This window comes from Trichogramma pretiosum, unplaced genomic scaffold (genome assembly GCF_000599845.2).
Source record: "Trichogramma pretiosum strain Unisexual culture from Peru unplaced genomic scaffold, Tpre_2.0 scaffold59, whole genome shotgun sequence".
Classification (NCBI taxonomy): Eukaryota; Metazoa; Arthropoda; class Insecta; order Hymenoptera; family Trichogrammatidae; genus Trichogramma; species Trichogramma pretiosum.
Genome location: NW_019641668.1, coordinates 617,742 through 635,221, shown reverse-complemented (window position 1 = coordinate 635,221; position 17,480 = coordinate 617,742). Strand labels below are relative to the sequence as shown.

General features: G+C 38.7%; 4 protein-coding genes and 1 long non-coding RNA gene across 5 annotated transcripts; 2 read left to right on the top strand and 3 right to left on the bottom strand.

Annotated features, from left to right (window-relative positions):
* Window positions 1–1,623: 1,623 nt before the first annotated feature.
* LOC111693983 (BUD13 homolog) lies at window positions 1,624–2,482 on the top strand. Its single transcript, XM_023460350.1, has one exon. It carries the CDS (start codon window positions 1,696–1,698, stop codon window positions 2,209–2,211), a length of 516 nt encoding a protein of 171 aa, XP_023316118.1. The 5' UTR covers window positions 1,624–1,695; the 3' UTR covers window positions 2,212–2,482.
* A 1,088-nt stretch (window positions 2,483–3,570) lies between these two features.
* On the bottom strand, window positions 3,571–5,378 carry LOC106658614. The gene is made up of 4 exons (XR_002763539.1): window positions 5,025–5,378; window positions 4,824–4,912; window positions 4,243–4,441; window positions 3,571–4,156 (listed from the first exon to the last, which is right to left on the bottom strand). It is a non-coding gene; the product is annotated as an uncharacterized LOC106658614 (long non-coding RNA).
* Window positions 5,379–5,684: 306 nt separating this feature from the next.
* LOC106660243 (nuclear valosin-containing protein-like) lies at window positions 5,685–9,351 on the top strand. The gene is made up of 12 exons (XM_014383175.2): window positions 5,685–5,777; window positions 5,883–6,086; window positions 6,184–6,342; window positions 6,419–6,760; window positions 6,844–7,063; window positions 7,154–7,436; window positions 7,509–7,582; window positions 7,658–8,136; window positions 8,207–8,374; window positions 8,450–8,776; window positions 8,861–9,082; window positions 9,177–9,351. The coding sequence occupies exons 1-12, from the start codon at window positions 5,745–5,747 to the stop codon at window positions 9,300–9,302; spliced, it is 2,637 nt and encodes an 878-aa protein (XP_014238661.1). The 5' UTR covers window positions 5,685–5,744; the 3' UTR covers window positions 9,303–9,351.
* Window positions 9,352–10,021: 670 nt separating this feature from the next.
* LOC106660446 lies at window positions 10,022–13,084 on the bottom strand. Its single transcript, XM_014383414.2, has 3 exons — window positions 12,425–13,084; window positions 12,129–12,258; window positions 10,022–11,419 (listed from the first exon to the last, which is right to left on the bottom strand). The coding sequence occupies exons 1-3, from the start codon at window positions 12,576–12,578 to the stop codon at window positions 11,251–11,253; spliced, it is 453 nt and encodes a 150-aa protein (XP_014238900.1). The 5' UTR covers window positions 12,579–13,084; the 3' UTR covers window positions 10,022–11,250.
* Window positions 13,085–13,672: 588 nt separating this feature from the next.
* On the bottom strand, window positions 13,673–17,436 carry LOC106660450 (xylulose kinase-like). Its single transcript, XM_014383419.2, has 8 exons — window positions 16,776–17,436; window positions 15,857–15,939; window positions 15,619–15,772; window positions 15,360–15,539; window positions 15,183–15,284; window positions 14,687–15,120; window positions 14,088–14,616; window positions 13,673–14,001 (listed from the first exon to the last, which is right to left on the bottom strand). Exons 1-8 carry the CDS (start codon window positions 16,833–16,835, stop codon window positions 13,936–13,938), a joined length of 1,608 nt encoding a protein of 535 aa, XP_014238905.1. The 5' UTR covers window positions 16,836–17,436; the 3' UTR covers window positions 13,673–13,935.
* Window positions 17,437–17,480: the final 44 nt, after the last annotated feature.

Sequence of the window (17,480 nt, the reverse complement as noted above, 5' to 3'; positions counted from 1 at the left end):
TCTTCCATTTTATTTTCCACAACAATATAAGATCGGTTGACCACATCGAAAAAGCTGCAAACTTTTGAAGTAGAAACCTATCAAAAAAGAAACTCCTTATCTACTAATTTAATTTTAAGAGATTGAGATTGATTGTGATTGTGAGATTGATTTTTTTACCAAACGTTAATAGAAAAGCTAAGTAATTCAAAAGACATTTTTTGATATACTACCATGTCTTTTTCTTGTGAGACGAAGTCATGCTCTACTATATATTTCATAGGCTCTACTTGATGTTAGTAAGATGGGTCTGAAATTCTTCGCGCGGCAAGCTCGGCCCACGACGTGGCGGGTCGCCAGCAGCGATGCCAAAAGCAGGAGAGAAAAAAAAATCTGACGGTCGCCGAAACACGAAATTTCAAGATCTCATGTTTCAATCTCATTATCTTATTTTCATCTACTGTTAGCCAAGCTTGTGCTTAAGATACTTCAGATATATTTTGAGGGATCGGCATGTAACAGAAACATTTCGAGTGAAAATTTTATCAATGAATTTGATAAAGAATCTGAAACTCTTTCAAATGGTCACAAAGATGCACGCGTTAATACAAATAATAATGAATGTGTCATGTGTCAGGTTATATGCGATTAAATAAATACGTGTATAAATATCAAAGCTAATTTCATTATTATAGCTGAGAAGTGATATTAAACTTCATCGATCTAAAACAACTTAGTTAGACAACCTGGTCAACTGGACAGTTGGAAGCTGAAAGGATACATTTCATAACGGGAAAAGATGATTTGTGTAAACTCTCCAAGGTTTGTTTCAAAAATTTCATTATTTTTCAAGTGAACTTGATGCTATTGCATGCTGTCGATAAAAAAAATGTATGCAAATTAGTTTGATCCTAATGCAACACATTGCATATAGGCTTTCTAGACACATAAGTTGAAGGATGCATCTACTGGAGCTAGATTTGGATGTTTGGCAAAGAACCGATGGAGCATGGTGTGCTTGAAGTAAGTGTGCAATAGGCGTATTAGTAAAAATAAACAAACTTTAAGAGTTTGTTTTACTATTTACTTATCATAAGAATAATTCGTTTTACTGTTGAATTGTATATTTACAATTTAGAGAAAAATAGATCGAGCCTTATTATGTAGCTTAATCCATAGTTAAAAGTAAAATTTTGTACTAAACTTATCAATGACGAAATTCTGTTATTTGACGACTCATTTATAAATTTAAATAATATGTAACATTGTATACATCAAGTTATTTGATCAGTTATATCGTTTTTATTAAAACGTTATGCTAATGTTAAAATGAATAGGATGTTAGTGAAACATTATTAAAAACCAAATATCAGAGTAAAATTTTATATCAATTATTTGATTACAGGTCAAACCAATCACTGTTGTTGTTGTTGCTGCTGCTGCGAGAGCTTACTTCCTGTTGTATCATTCGGCTGCTGGTTCAGTACTTGACTAAAACCAAACAGTTGATCGGAGACTACTTGACATTCAGCGAATGATAGATATTCTTAAAGGAGTTGTTGTGTTATGGAACTGCAGGATCTTGCACTTCTCTTACTTAAAAGTTAGAAAAATAATATACTTTAAAACATAAAATTNGATGGTACATCAGCTGGCCTTCAAAATATCAAATCTTTGAAAGAAGAAGAAGAAGCCAAGAAAAGACGTGAAAATGAAATGATGGAAAAAATGTCAAGAGAAATGAGTGGCTATGGTCAATCTACTGTTGTTCGTGATAGAAAAACAGGTAGAAAAAGAAATTTGGAAAGAGAAGCTGAATATCATCATGAGAAGCAGCAAGAACAAGAGGAGATCAATGCCAAATATGCACAATGGGGTCGGGGGTTGAAACAATCTGATGATCACATGAGTAAACTTCAACAAGATCTCAAAGAGATGGACAAACCTCTTGCAAGGTATGCAGATGATGAAGATTTAGAAAAAGAATTAAAAAGTCGTGACAGAGACGATGATCCTATGTTGGCCTATATAAAAGAAAAAGAAATTAAAGAAGGCAAAAGAGCACCAAGCTATTCTGGCTCATTCATGCCTAATAGGTTTGGTATTAAACCAGGTTTCCGATGGGATGGAGTGGACAGAAGTAATGGGTATGAAAACAAATGGTTCGAACAGCAAAACATGAAGAAAGCAGTTAAAGAAGAAGCTTACAAGTGGAGTATTGCAGACATGTAAATTACCACTAAATAATAAGTAGTGTAAATAATGATTTAAAATCTAAAAGCAGATTTGTTCCAGACAAAGAGTTTAGTGGAACAGATAGAACTGGAAGTGCAAGGTCTGGACCAGTTCAGTTTGAAAAAGAAGAAGAAGTTCCATTTGGTTTAAGTAAATTTTTAAAACAAGCCAAAAGAGCCAGTAGCAGTGGAACTTCTTCTAAAAGAAAAGATGATGATAGAGATAAACGAGATAGTAAAAAAAGAAAACATTAGAAATAAAATTAAAGTATAACTTGATCGTACTTTATTAATATATTAAATATATATTATAAAATCGGCAATACGAATTTAATGTAAATACTATAAAATAATCGAATAAAAAAAATTATTTTCATGAGTCTGCTCTATTTCATTTTTTTACCTTTATTGAAATTTTCAGTCTTTTATAATTTTTAGCAAATGTTACATCTAAAGTAGATTGTAATCTTCTTTTGCGAGAAAACATTAATGAATTAAGCTTGTAATATATGCACAGTAGCATTATAAACAGCGGATTTCAAAAACAAGTTTCAAAATAATAAAAAAAAAACACAATTGCAACTATCACAGCTATTTTAACCCATGATTTTAAAACTCTAAATGCACCAGACATTAAATCAATATTACAAATCTTATCTGGAGTAAACGTTGAATTTACCTATTTAATATTTAATAAGTAGTGTAAATAATATACATACAATTATTAAAATTATCTTTTTTAAAGAATCATAATTATTTTTTGTTATTCAATGAGTCAGTTTTGTCATTCCCAAAAAATAAACATAAAAATATTTGATTTTGCATGAATTAATAATGTAGTTCATATTGTTATTTTTTGGGGTGTTTTAAAATTTACTGCAAATCAAAAACAACTTGGGCACTGATACTTCAGATTCAGATTAGATTGATATTCCTAAATAAAAACCATTGCGTTTAATTACGAGGAGAATAAATATTTCCAATCATTCTCCATGTTATAAAAAGTTTCTTAGTTTACTTAGTGATGCAATGAAAGCCTGATCTTAAAGTAGTTTGATTTTTTGACATTTTCATCGTTAAAAAAGAACCTTCCGAAGGGTGATTATGAGCTTGTGAAAATTGTATGATTTTATGATCATTTCATTATCAATTTATCTAGCAGTTCAATATTTACTTTTTAAAAAGTACACAATTCAAGGATCACAATTTCAGGGTAATCATCATTAGAAAACTAGAAAGAATTTAGTAAAATCTTTTTTATTTTTACAAATATATAATATTTTACATTTTTTTGTTTCTACAAGAATTTAACTTGCTGCAAATGAAAATTATTTTTTGAGTAATATTATATTTTACTCAAGTATCATTTTTACTTGTATTTTTAAATAATGATTCTTAAATTATTTGTGATAAAATAATCGCTTTATAGGCATCAATCGTTTATAATATTTAGGTACATATCACACATTATCTCTGTACTTACTCACACAAATCTGCATTATTTCATGCATATTATGATTATTTTTTAACTTGAACAATGTACCCTTTGTACACCAGAAGATGATCCAGTACTATCCAATTCTGTTTCACCGTTTATGTCTGCCAAAGAACTTCTTCCGGGATTATCAACCCCAGAGTGCCTTAGAAAAATAGATCAATTAACAAAATTTTATAAATTCAAATTTGTCGATTTTTAAAATGAATATCCTGTACTGCAAAGAAGTACTATATTGTTGTTATTTGCTGTACTTTCAACAACCAAAACTTTAACAACTTTTTTGGCGCATTTATCAAGAGCCTCTCTCCTTGAACTTTGAAAATCTTAATATTAGCAGCAAGAACATCTTGACGTTACATCCCTTGTTTTTGTGGCATGGAGTCTACTCAAGATTCAGCATCAGCATCTGGGAAAGCTGGCTTTGGATCAGCAGTTCTTAATCCATCTGAAAATTTATAATAATAATATAGTATCAAGAAAATAATGAGAAAAATTGTAATTTTATGTTTTAAAGTATATTATTTTTCTAACTTTTAAGTAAGAGAAGTGCAAGATCCTGCAGTTCCATAACACAACAACTCCTTTAAGAATATCTATCATTCGCTGAATGTCAAGTAGTCTCCGATCAACTGTTTGGTTTTAGTCAAGTACTGACCCAGCAGCCGAATGATACAACAGGAAGTAAGCTCTCCGCAGCAGCAGCAACAACAACAACAGTGATTGGTTTGACCTGTAATCAAGTAATTGATATAAAATTTTACTCTGATATTTGGTTTTTAATAATGTTTCACTAACATCCTATTCATTTTAACATTAGCATAACGTTTTAATAAAAACGATATAACTGATCAAATAACTTGATGTATACAATGTTACATATTATTTAAATTTATAAATGAGTCGTCAAATAACAGAATTTCGTCATTGATAAGTTTAGTACAAAATTTTACTTTTAACTATGGATTAAGCTACATAATAAGGCTCGATCTATTTTTCTCTAAATTGTAAATATACAATTCAACAGTAAAACGAATTATTCTTATGATAAGTAAATAGTAAAACAAACTCTTAAAGTTTGTTTATTTTTACTAATACGCCTATTGCACACTTACTTCAAGCACACCATGCTCCATCGGTTCTTTGCCAAACATCCAAATCTAGCTCCAGTAGATGCATCCTTCAACTTATGTTTCTAGAAAGCCTATATGCAATGTGTTGCATTAGGATCAAACTAATTTGCATACATTTTTTTTATCGACAGCATGCAATAGCATCAAGTTCACTTGAAAAATAATGAAATTTTTGAAACAAACCTTGGAGAGTTTACACAAATCATCTTTTCCCGTTATGAAATGTATCCTTTCAGCTTCCAACTGTCCAGTTGACCAGGTTGTCTAACTAAGTTGTTTTAGATCGATGAAGTTTAATATCACTTCTCAGCTATAATAATGAAATTAGCTTTGATATTTATACACGTATTTATTTAATCGCATATAACCTGACACATGACACATTCATTATTATTTGTATTAACGCGTGCATCTTTGTGACCATTTGAAAGAGTTTCAGATTCTTTATCAAATTCATTGATAAAATTTTCACTCGAAATGTTTCTGTTACATGCCGATCCCTCAAAATATATCTGAAGTATCTTAAGCACAAGCTTGGCTAACAGTAGATGAAAATAAGATAATGAGATTGAAACATGAGATCTTGAAATTTTGTGGTTCGGCGACCGTCAGATTTTTTTTTCTCTCCTGCTTTTGGCATTGGTGATCGCCAGCGATGCTAGTGCTACAACTACTCGGCCATGTGCGCGCGCGTTGCTTGCACTCAAGTTAACTCTAGCGGCCTGACGGTCTGAACTCTGATTGCATGACGCACGTGGTAAGATTCAGACATAGTTTCAGTATCTGTTTGATTTGCTAACAGTACCGGCTCGTGTGATCTCAACTGACGTTGAAAGTGGTGTGTGAAATATTGTTTCGTAAAAGAAACTCTTGCAGATCTGCATTAAATTACGTACACCTAAAATGAAGAATCTTATAGTTACAAGAGTGACATCGGTAAGTCATTTATAATTATATTAAAAATGATTGCTTGGATGCAGGACCTCCAAATTCTTATATATGTTACTGTTATTGTAATTTGACTTTTGTTTTTTCTTCAAGTACTTGTCTGAAAATCCAGACTTATTTGTGGATATAAATGATATGGCCGATGCTTTACAAAAAAAATATCGAGATTTCAAAGGTAAAAAGAAAGGTCCATTCAGAATTTTAGTGCGTCAAGCCTACAATGAAATAACAGAATCAATGACCAGAAATGATAGCTTTATCGATGAAACAAATAATGAAAGTGTAGTGGAAATTGAGGTATGTATAGAAAAATCGAATTAAATGTAATTACAATATTCTATTGTATTCAGTTAATTTATTAATTTTTATTTATTTTTCTATTGTGTCATATTAGTCAAATAAGCAAGTTTCAACAATGTCTACGGATTATCTACCAGTTTACAAATCTAAAACCCCGGATAATGAATGTACTCAAGAAATAACACAAGCTTCTAAAAAAGCTAGATTATCAATCAGTGCCAACAATAATAATGCTAATGAAGAGCCAATTTTGGTATGAATACATTTGAAATCCCATTTTTTTTTTCAACTTAAGTAATTACAACATTTAAGTAATTTATGTTAATTAGCTGGATGTAACAATGGAAAATGGCAGTACAACTCCTGTTAAGCCATTTCAACAAAGTGGAATTGAAAAATTAAAGAAGAAACCTAAACGTAAAGATGAAGAGAGTGCTATTCAAGATATTTTGTTAAAAAAAAAACCTAAACTAGCACCTGTAGTAATCCCTGAAGTTAAGTTTAAAGATATTGGAGGTAATACAGAAATTTTAAAAAAATTCTCTGATTTTATGATACATGTGAAGCAGCCAAAATTATATGCTGAATTGGGAATTTCTCCCTTGAGAGGTATCTTGTTGTATGGTCCTCCAGGTTGTGGCAAAACTCTGCTGGCTAATGCATTTGCAGGAGTAAGTACAAAGTTTAATGACTTGTATATTTGATTGCCTCCCCTATTTATCCATATGTAATACATTTTAATTTATTTTCATAGGAGTTAGAAACACCATTGTTGAAAGTAGCAACAACCGAGTTAATTGCAGGTGTATCAGGTGAAAGTGAACAAAGAATAAGAGAATTGTTTGATCAGGCTACTGCTATTGCCCCTTGTATTTTATTTTTGGATGATATTGATGCAATTGCTCCACATAGAGAAGCAGCTCAAAGAGAAATGGAAAAAAGAATAGTTTCTCAACTACTATCTTGCTTAGATGGTATGAATAGTTTTATAAATAATAATAACTATTATTTTTATAATTTTTTACTAATATTTTTTTTTTATTTTTTATATTTTTAATTTATAGAGCTAAGTAAAACAGAAAATGGTAACAAGGTCTTAGTAGTAGGAGCAACTAATCGACTTGATGCAATTGATCCAGCACTACGAAGAACTGGTCGTTTCGATAGAGAAGTTTCGTTAGGTTTTCCTGATAAAGAAGCTAGAGAAGCTATCCTTAAAGTTCACTTATCTGGTGTAAAAATTTCACCAAAAGTTAGTTTAGAAGAAATTGCTTTCTCGACACCTGGCTTTGTTGGGGCTGATCTTGTAACACTCATAAAAGAAGCTGGGTCAGCTGCAGTAAACAGGTAAAATTTAATTTTACAACTTTTCACACTATTAAGGAGATAATGTATACAAAAATTAAATTATGTTTTCAGGGTATTTCATGATTTAAAAAAAAAACAAGAATTGAAAGAATCTGATGATTATATACTTTCAAAATTAGAAAATGGTAAGTATTTTTAATTGTATCTCAAATATAGATTTGTACTTCAAAATGATATTTACTCATATTTTTTTTTTATAGATAAAACAAATTCAAATTCTGCGATACAATCCAACAATAATGTTGCTGAAAATTCAATGTTGCCCATGGAATCATCTGTAGATAAATTACACGAAGAAAGCTCTAGCTTAAACGCAACAGAAATTACAACAGAAGCGTCTGTGAACGAGTCAACTGAAGTTACTTCTAATTCGTTATCTAAAACAGAGAATATAATGAGTTCTGATATAAAAAATAGTCCTGCTGCGGCAATCAAAGGTTTATCAAAAAATGACTCGATAAATAAAAATGATGATTTCTTGTCATGGTTACTAAATGTGCCTGAGCTCACAGCTGAGCAACTTGAAGCAATATTTATTGAGGAAGAAGACTTTAAGATAGCTTTAAAAAATGTTCAACCTTCAGCAAAAAGAAAAGGATTTGCCACAGTACCAAATGTAACATGGGATGACGTTGGTTCATTACAAGATGTTCGCAGTGAATTACAAAGATCAATTTTGGTATAGACTTAATTTTATCTAACATACATATTGTATTACCAATAGTTTTACATGAAAAATCAAATTTTAGGCCCCAGTTAAGTTTGGAAAACAATATGTTTCATTTGGATTCAAGACTTCAATGGGTATTCTTTTATGTGGTCCTCCTGGTTGTGGAAAAACTTTATTAGCTAAAGCTATAGCTAATCAAACTGGTATCAATTTCATATCAGTTAAAGGACCAGAACTACTGAATAAGGTTTGTATTTAATAGCATTAATTTTATGAAATTTCATAAAATTTTAATCATTGCAATATTGAATTTCCCATTTAGTACGTTGGAGAGAGCGAAAGAGCTGTCAGAGACTGTTTTGCAAAGGCACGGGATTCAGCACCTTGTGTAATATTTTTTGACGAACTTGATGCTTTGTGTCCCAAACGTTCAGAGGGTGATAATTCATCCACATCTCGTGTTGTTAACCAATTGCTTACTGAAATGGATGGAGTCGAAGGTCGCAGTGAAGTATTTATATTAGCTGCCAGCAACAGGCCAGATATTATTGACTCAGCTGTTCTAAGACCTGGTAGACTTGATAAAATTCTTTACGTTGGTCTTCCTAATCCTGAAGATAGGTTTGATATTCTTCGTGTATTGACAAAAGTAAGGTTGAATTTAAATTCTCAATTCATTCATTAGTTATGTTTTGTATGTTTGAAATATTTTCTATTTTATTGTTCAATTTAGAATGGAACGAAACCAAAACTTGCTGCTGATGTAAATCTGAAAACCATAGCTGAAGATGAACGTTGCTCTCGTTATACGGGTGCTGACCTGGCAGCTTTTGTTCGAGAAGCTTGTCTAGAAAAAATGGATGAAATTATAAGTGGAACATGTACACTAGCTGAAGTAAGTGCTAGTCACTTTGAAAGTGCATTTAGCAAAATCAGACCCTCTGTGTCTGAAAAGGTAAGTCTTCATTTACAATATAAATGAAAAGATTCAACAATAAAAATTCAATTCTGAAAAAAACTTTTAACATATTGATTATGGTTGTTTACAGGATTTAAAACACTATGAGAAGTTACGAAAGCTTTATTCGGTTGACAGTAAAAAACCTCAGACAACGCTTACGTCTGTAAAACCAGACATACCAAGTCAATCAAGGATGGAATGTATGGATATATGAATAGTTTTTTTAGAAAACTCCATTAATTGTATAATATTGTATAAATATGAACAAATAATTTGATTTTTACTGCATATATATTTAGAAAGTGTATTGTAGTCGCTATTGTAACTGTTAATAAGTATGTTCAATTTCAACATACTTTTTATTTTTATTTTTGATAATTGGCATACATTTTTATAAATAAAGATTTATAATAAATTGAGTAATTGACCCGTTACAAATTGAAATAACTTAATTCTATAAGTTAAAACTTGATCTTAATTATTTCGGTATGATTTATAAAATTATGTTTACACTTTGTACTTTTATTTCTTTACTATTCAATGTACTTAATTCACTATTATTACTTTACTTAATGATACATTTTTTCAATAGCTCTAATGTAACTGTATTGAAGTAAATGGATGTTTCAAGTGAAAATAACATCTGCCATTCTATGCACTCTTTCATCAATTGAAAATGAATCGTTCCTAACAAGGCTAATTTTGAGAATTTCAAATCAAGGTTAAAATATTTTAATAAGTATGAATGAATGAACGATGGAATAATTTCCAGCAGTGGTAAATTAATATCAATAATGGTAATTTGTACGGTTCAGCTAGGAAACGAGCCGAAATATTTTTGAAGAATGGGTACCCGAAAAAAATTTTTTTTGAAAAATTTGTACCCTAGTAAGAAGATTTCACTTTGGTAATATTGATGGTTTGTACGTGTGGTAGCAAATTAAAATTAATCGAAAAAAGCATCTTTTAACATTGAATAATAACATTTTTTATTGCAATCCTTACTGTAGCTGATGCTATGAGAGTTATTACAAAATAATGTTAGTCGCCAAAAAGTACTTGTGCATCTTTTGCGTACTAAAAAAGCAATTAAATTCATCCATAACTGATGAGGAAGGCACTTTATTAATTGAGTTGTTTATTCTTTAAATCTTAGCATTTAATGTTATGAATGAAGAAATGTACGGCATTACATTGTCGTGTAAATATTTTACGATAGCGTGGCACGAAATGCACGTTTCTAATTGCTGACAGCGCACTTAATCGTCACAGCTTTTTAATTTCTTAAGTTAAAAAAAATTATTGTACTGAAAATATTAATGATATTGAACTCTGTCAGAATTTTTTGCGTTCACATTACATAACAAGTGATGGCAAAATCCAAAAATGCACCAGGTGTGTTCTGACCGAGCCAACGAATGAATTAAGTGCATTTGAACATTGCTACTTTATACATATTTATAAATAAATCTCATTGTGCATCTCGATTTCATATTGTTCGTATTTGCTTATGAGTAAACGTTATTCCTTACATCGATTTTTATATTCATTGTCTCTTATTGTCTTTGCACAATATAATAAGTAAACGTTAGAATATGAACAAAACACCACATGAACCAAAAACGTCACTCAGCCTTACTATCAAATATTGTGCAAATGATTCAACATTTGTCGGTTTGTACAAAAAATTGCAAATGTTTTGAAATGTACGCTAGTGTCAGGATTTTCCACTACAGTGAAAACTTCTCAACTCACAAACAAAAACTCACAACGAATATAATTAAATTTAATTAAATATATCCCTAAGCCAGGCTGAAATGATTGTTTTCAAACACTATTTATAAGTTGTAAATATTTCTTTAAAAAGCTACGTGGATATCGTCATGTTGTTTTTTTTCTTTAAGTCTTTGTAGCTTTTTAGTAAAATATGTAGGAGTCAGAAAAAAGCGTGGTTTGAAAACATTCATTTGGGCGTGTCGTTGATAAAAAAATACAGCCGAGGCTCATTGACCAGCAATGTCGAGTAATAAAAGGAGATAAATGAATTAAAAGAGAATAAAGACGGTAAAAAAGTTGTAAGAATAAAATCGACGGAATATTGGATCACAGTCAATGGTATATTGATAGGGAGAGACGCATAAGCTTTGCCGAGGAGGCAAAGGTCAAAAGAAACGAGCCTCCGGTCGGTCGATGTTGTCTTCAGGCTGTTGCAGGCAGATGACGAAGGCCTCCCGAGCCGAGGAGAACTTGCCGCCGAGGTGTATGCCGCACGAGGGGCATCGGTGTATGGCGTCACGCAGCACCTTGGAGCAGTAGGGAAGGACGCAGAGACTGGAAAACAATGAAACGCATCGTTATGCGCGCGTTTGTGTGTGTGTGTGTGTGTGTGTGTACTTTGTCGCTCGGGCTCGGAATCGATCTTATTACTTTTTTTGTTCCGACTAAAACATTAAAACTGTTGCACGGCGGAGCATGTGTATCGATTCGCTGCACAGTTTGTGTCATGTTCCTCCCAAATCAACAAGTAGAGCTGTTATTATTATACGGGCGGTCTGCACAAGACCTACTTTCGTTTTACCCTCGCAACTCGTTGGAACGACATTAGCTGGCGCTGAAATAAAAAAACTCGTCCGCGGGAATAAGAAGGAAAAAAAAAACGAAACGATATCGTCGATGAGGAATCGGTGTCGAAGCTGCACTCGCTAATGCGCGTTTAGCTCTCGACGCTGCATGGCAATGAGAATCGTGCTCGGCTCGTATACGCACGAGTCATAACAATCGTGCACTGAAATCGAGAATTGGCCAATCGATTCGCATAATTCGCGCCTTTGGTCAGTAGCAGCAGCAGATATAATCAGATAATGGCTCGCGAGCGATAGTGAGCTGCCGAGTCAAAAATGCTCCAGGAATTTGAGCACTTTTATCGGACGACACGTTGGCAGTCGCGCCGAGGCTCTAATTCGCGATAATTCAGCGCTCCGACCGATGCAACGTCATGTTTTGTCGTTTCTTTGAAGAGTCTGCTTAAATATGTACTCACCAGACGGGCAGCAATAGCAAGGCCGACAGATGCGTAGTGCTGTTGTTGTGTCGCTCGACGATCGTTTCGACTCCTCTGAGACAGTTGGGACAGGTCAGCTGGGCCGGTTCTCTCCGCAGGTAGGTGTGTTCTGCGTCGTTGAAAAAAAAAAAGAAAAAAGGAGGCGAGTGAATGTACGATAGGCTGCGAGCCGATCGGTAGAGAATCAAAATGGATCAAACAGATTCGATGCCATCGGCCGATCGAACGATAGAGCGCCAAAAGAAAGGCTCGGAATAAAAGTCAAGGGTGATTACCTCTGAGAAACAGGATGGACTTGTTGCTTTTGGGCTGGTATCGATCGTAATCCGGATGCTCGCGGGTACTGGCGAGTGACTCGGTGAAAATGGCCTCGGAGCCGCTGTCCCGCTGGAGGTCCTCGGTGAGCTCTTGGCTCTTCTCGATGGCCATAGTTCAAGCGAGGAGGACGAGGTGGTGCATGCTCGTTCCGTAAAATAAGTCAGCCGCGAGCACGTAAACAAAGAAAGCAGCGTATAACCTCTCGATCGCTCCGGCAGCCACTGCTGGTGCTCGCTGATTGGTGGTGTGCTGCAGGCGAGGAGAAGAGAAAAAATCGTCATGGATCGCGTCGAAGGCCAACAACAACGAGCGCTGCGGACGACACTGGGTGAGGAGCTTTTTTTTCTGCTGCTGTTGCACGCTCGTCGCGTATCGGTAACTATACAGACGAGCTGCGAATTGGCGCGCTAATTTCGAGACAGCTATAGCTGCTCGCGAGTCAATGGTACTGAGCTCTGCTCTGCTCGGAGCGAGTGCAACGGCACGAGCCAACCGAGCCAACTGAGCCAAGAACGAAGTCAGGCGGCAGGCTGTGTCGGACAGGCCGAATAGCTATATAAACTGCGCATTACGCGTGCTCGGGACTTTTTGCAGCGGCGGCGGCGGCGGCAAACGACGATGACGGACACCATTCGACTGTGGCTGTAGCAGCGACGACGAGCTCCGACGGTATAACCGAGGCACCGCAGTACTCCGGTGGCGGTCGCGCTCATGGTGGGGCTCGCCAGCAGCAGCAGCAGCACCGAGAGGTATTATTGGCCTCGAGATCCGCGAGGGAGATTCTCAGGTGAGCGGGAGGCCAGCAGCGGTGCACGCCAACTAAAAGTGCACCTATACATAATAGTCCGAGCGAGCCGCCGAGTGCACATGCCAACCATCCGACATACAGCGATACACGTATATACAACGCAACGGCTATACTCGCGCGAATCGCGATGCGTATCGCGCGCTGCAGCCGAGTTAGTGCACGCGACCCCGCAACACCACGTTATGCCACTGTTATGCACACGCCTTCTATTGCTCTCTGTATTTAGCTTGGACTCTCTTACCTTTTCTCGCGGAGTTTTTCCCTTCTTTCTTTCGGCGCCCAATGTCCACTCGCATTGATTTCGACCACTCGTCGACGTATATGGCTAATCAACCCGATATCACTCATCCAACTGTCGACTTTAGCAGTCGGAATGAATTTACGAACGATTAAATTACTCTTATCCCAAGGCCATTTATTTACAAAAATATTACAAATTGTCGCTAGCTATATCACTATGGTCGTAAAAGTAGTTTTTTCAAGTAGTTCTAGCAGACCGGGCCAGAACTGGACTCGCTCCGAACAACGAGCCCGTCTCGGCTCAATATGTACAACGACGAGCCCGCAGCCCCGAGCTCGTCTCGTAAAAATAACGATAGTTTGCCTAAAAATTTCATCCGATGTGACTTGTGCTGCTTGGGATGCGCCACGCGGTCGGTCTCAGGCCTGCTCGGCCAATATTCGCTCCACCAATGACCTGTATCGCTCGACCATCGGTGCGTAAATCTGCCGATCGAGACAAAAAATTATAGAAAATTTGCCCGAGCTACGTCAACTGTATATATATGTAATTATATATGCAGTTAACTCACGCTGTTGGCGTCGTCGTAGGGCCGACAAACCAGCCTCGGCTCCGGCAGACTCTCGAGCACGTCCTCGAAGGAGAGCTCGTGCTTGCGGAGCGCGTGCTTGGCCCGGTAGGCGCCCCCCATCATGGCCGAGTTGGGCGTCTCCGCCACGTAGACCGGCGCGTTGAACACGTCCGAGAGCACCTGGAGGATGGCCTGGTTGGCCGAGGCGCCGCCCGTCGCTACGATCCGCGTCCGCCGGCCGAGCTCGAAGCCAAAGTCCTCGGCGTAGGCCCGCCTGCCGATGAACTGGCCCTCGACGAGGGCCCGCACCTCCACCTCCTTGGAGCTGTAGCGGCCGACGCGATCGTTGGCCTTGTTGAAGCGGTGGTCGCCCACCGCGGCCGGGGCTATCTCGCGCTGGTCCAGGTAGAGCGCGCAGTTGCCGAAGTTGCCCCGCGGCGTGTTGTCCAGCAGCTCGTTGAAGATCTTCCAGTCGCCGCCCGCCGCGCTGTTCCTGATGCGCTCGCGCGTCAGCGAGCCGTTTTTCGAGCTATACATACGATCGGTCGAATCGGATTAGTCCCGTTCCCGTACTCGATTGCGAGCGTTTGATACGTTACCAGAGCACGGCCATGTAGGCGTCGTCCTCGACGGGGTTGCAGAAGACGTGTCCCTCGCCGACGACTCTGGGCTCGTTCAGCCAGAGGAAGAGGACGTCGCTGGTGCCGAGGCTGCAGGCCAGGTCGCCCTCCCTGCTGAGGCGCAGACCCGCCATCGAGGCCGGATTGTCCCCGGTGAAGGCCACCACGCGGCACCTCTCGTCGAAGCCGAAGCGCTCCACGAAGTACTTGGCGATGGGGCCGCAGTCGCTGCTCGACGACACGCTCGGGCCCAGCTTGTCCCTGAGTCCGGGCGCGCACGCCTCCAGCAGCTCGTCCCGCCAGTCCTTGCTTCGCAGGTCCAGCAGGTTCATGCCCGAGCCGTCGGCCCAGTCGATCGGCGCGTAATCACCCAGGAACAGCGACGCCGCGAAACTGCTCACCAGCGAGATTCTCTGTTGAGCCAATATAATTTTACCTTATATCGTAATTCGGATGAGAAAAAAAAGCGACTCACCTCCGTTGCTTCGTAAGCCTCTGGCCTCTTTTTGTAAATCTTGGCTATCTGCGGCCCCGAGAAGCGCTCGTAAGCCCTCGATCCCGTGATTTCGGCCATTCTCTGCAATCCGAGTACTCGGGGTTAGCAAAATAATAAACGAACGCGAAACAAGATCGAAATGGCGTTGATAAATACTTGGGGGCCTCCGACGGCTTCTTCGAGCTGCCTACACTCGAGGCTGGTGCTCGAGTCCATCCAAATGGGCGCCGGCGTGACGGAGAAGACGCTGACGAGCTGCTCGTGCAAGAACTTGTCGGGGTCGAGGTTCCCAAGGGTCTTTCGAGCTCCTTTGGCCCAGTAAACCGTGCCGTGTTGCTGCGGATAAAAACAAAGCTTCGAGCTTATTAAAGAAGCTCGCGAGCTTGTACCTATACGAGTCGCGCGGAACTCTTACCTGAGCGGATCCGGATACGGCGGCGACTCGACTAAAGTCCACTCCGCAGACCCTCAGCCTGTCCATTATCATATCCAAGGCTTTGACCCACATGAGGCTGGGCGCCGTCACGACGTTCGGCTCGGCCTTGGTCTGCAGCACTCCTCCGTACGTCCTTTGGGTGAACAAACGGTGAGATATTAAAATCCGTAATACACGGTTGACAAAAAAAAAAGTGGGGAAAAAAGTGAAAGCAAACCTAAACTCGGGCAAATCATTGTCGTACTGCACGTTGGTCTCGTGAAGCACAGCCAGATCATCGTCGACGATCACAGCTTTCAACTGAAATTTATGTAACGTATATTACGTAGGTATAGTACAAAATCAGCATGCGCTGCGAATATCGCGCTATTAAAAGTTATCACTTCGTGGCAGCGCATTGATAACCTTTTACTAATTCATCTGCGATGGTTGCGCAATCGAGCTCGCAAACTGCTCCGTAATACGTTTGCCGCAGCCTCGATATTAGAAATTTATTTTCACCGTGTACTTCCCTCGCTGAATTACAATAGCTGTTCGTGCGCAATAAATCATTAATTTCAATATTTTACGAACGTTAGCTCTTCGTAAGCTTCGTTTTTCGTTAATATTGTTAAATGAATTGATACAATTTTTTAAAGAGTTTTTTGAATAGTTGGTAAACTTTAATTTTTTTCATTCGTCATTATTACGATTCAAAACTGACTTGAACTATTATTGTACCGAATCGTCTGGTCTTTGTTTTTACAATTGGAATATTTTTTATTCGTACGCCAAAGAGTCGAGCGATACATTAAAAACGACCGCCAACGATCGACACCTAAGATTGGACGTCCGAATCGAACGATATATAGTTTGGCGCGGCAAACAAGGTATAGGCGAGGAACGACGCGAAACATAACGATACATTATACAGTGTGTGCAGGTGCGGAGCGCGCGAGTGCGCGTGTCCATTGTGCTGGTAGCGCTTGTAGCTGTCACATCGGCCACGCTCGCTCGTACAACAATTCAGAGACAATTTCGACGAGAAAAAGTAGCCCCCCGGAAGTGGGTTAATTGCCGGCGAACGACGAGCTGCGGGCAGTGGCACCGAAAAACAGAGCCGATCGCTGAATAATCGATTGGCAAAACGAACTCACCTGTTGCGTGCTAAAGTCCAAGCCGAGGTAAGTCGGCCTCGTCTGCTGCTCGGCTGCCATGCTTGTGCGTACAGAAAATAAGGAACGGCCTGGAATCGGACTCGCCGCTCGCTAGTGTAGCACTGAGCTGCTCTTGTATACCAACTACTACCTGCCTAGCAGTGCCGTTGCCTGCGAGCGTCTCTCTCTGTCTCGCTTTATAGGTATGGATTACCGCTTGGATCCTAGCAGCGGTAAACAAGCTCGGACTCGGCTCACGTTGAGTTGTTCTCTAGGAGTTTTCCTATACGCTTGCGCCCACGGGTAAAATATATATCACTAATTTTTGCTGCAAATTGAATTCAGCCGAGCTCGTGTCTGTGTGTCCCGAGCCGATTATTCAGCCGACGATGCTCATTCGACTTGGATTCGAAACGCCTCGCGTCGTTGTGTCATCGATCGCAAGCACAGCTTTTAATCGGGGACTCGGCGGCAGCGAGAGGCGATTGGCGGATACGAGCGAGAGTATATCAGCGGTGATGCATCCGCGCCGAGAACGCGCGAGATACTAGACCTCGACTCGCGCTTCCTTCCTCTTTTTGCCCCTCGTACTTGTGTATGCTCGCTCTGCAGCACACTATGCTCTGCTCTTTGAGAGGGAACCAACTGCCTCTCTCTCTCTCTCTCTTGCTCACTCTCTTTCTCACACACAAACAACACACACGC

What these genes read in the sequence shown, in the direction of transcription:
- LOC111693983 (XM_023460350.1), top strand. Translation starts at nt 1,696, where the DNA reads ATGATGGAAAAAATGTCAAGAGAAATGAGTGGCTATGGTCAATCTACT.
- LOC106660243 (XM_014383175.2), top strand. Translation starts at nt 5,745, where the DNA reads ATGAAGAATCTTATAGTTACAAGAGTGACATCG. An exon ending in TAGTTACAAGAGTGACATCG is followed by an intron (nt 5,778 to 5,882) that starts GTAAGTCATTTA and finishes TTTTTCTTCAAG; the next exon opens with TACTTGTCTGAAAATCCAGA. An exon ending in GGGTCAGCTGCAGTAAACAG is followed by an intron (nt 7,437 to 7,508) that starts GTAAAATTTAAT and finishes TTATGTTTTCAG; the next exon opens with GGTATTTCATGATTTAAAAA.
- LOC106660446 (XM_014383414.2), bottom strand. Translation starts at nt 12,578, where the DNA reads ATGGCCATCGAGAAGAGCCAAGAGCTCACCGAGGACCTCCAGCGGGAC. An exon ending in GTCCATCCTGTTTCTCAGAG is followed by an intron (nt 12,259 to 12,424) that starts GTAATCACCCTT and finishes TCAACGACGCAG; the next exon opens with AACACACCTACCTGCGGAGA. An exon ending in TTGCTATTGCTGCCCGTCTG is followed by an intron (nt 11,420 to 12,128) that starts GTGAGTACATAT and finishes ATTGTTTTCCAG; the next exon opens with TCTCTGCGTCCTTCCCTACT.
- LOC106660450 (XM_014383419.2), bottom strand. Translation starts at nt 16,835, where the DNA reads ATGGCAGCCGAGCAGCAGACGAGGCCGACTTACCTCGGCTTGGACTTT. An exon ending in CCGTATCCGGATCCGCTCAG is followed by an intron (nt 15,540 to 15,618) that starts GTAAGAGTTCCG and finishes TTTTATCCGCAG; the next exon opens with CAACACGGCACGGTTTACTG. An exon ending in CCTACGACGACGCCAACAGC is followed by an intron (nt 14,002 to 14,087) that starts GTGAGTTAACTG and finishes CTCGATCGGCAG; the next exon opens with ATTTACGCACCGATGGTCGA.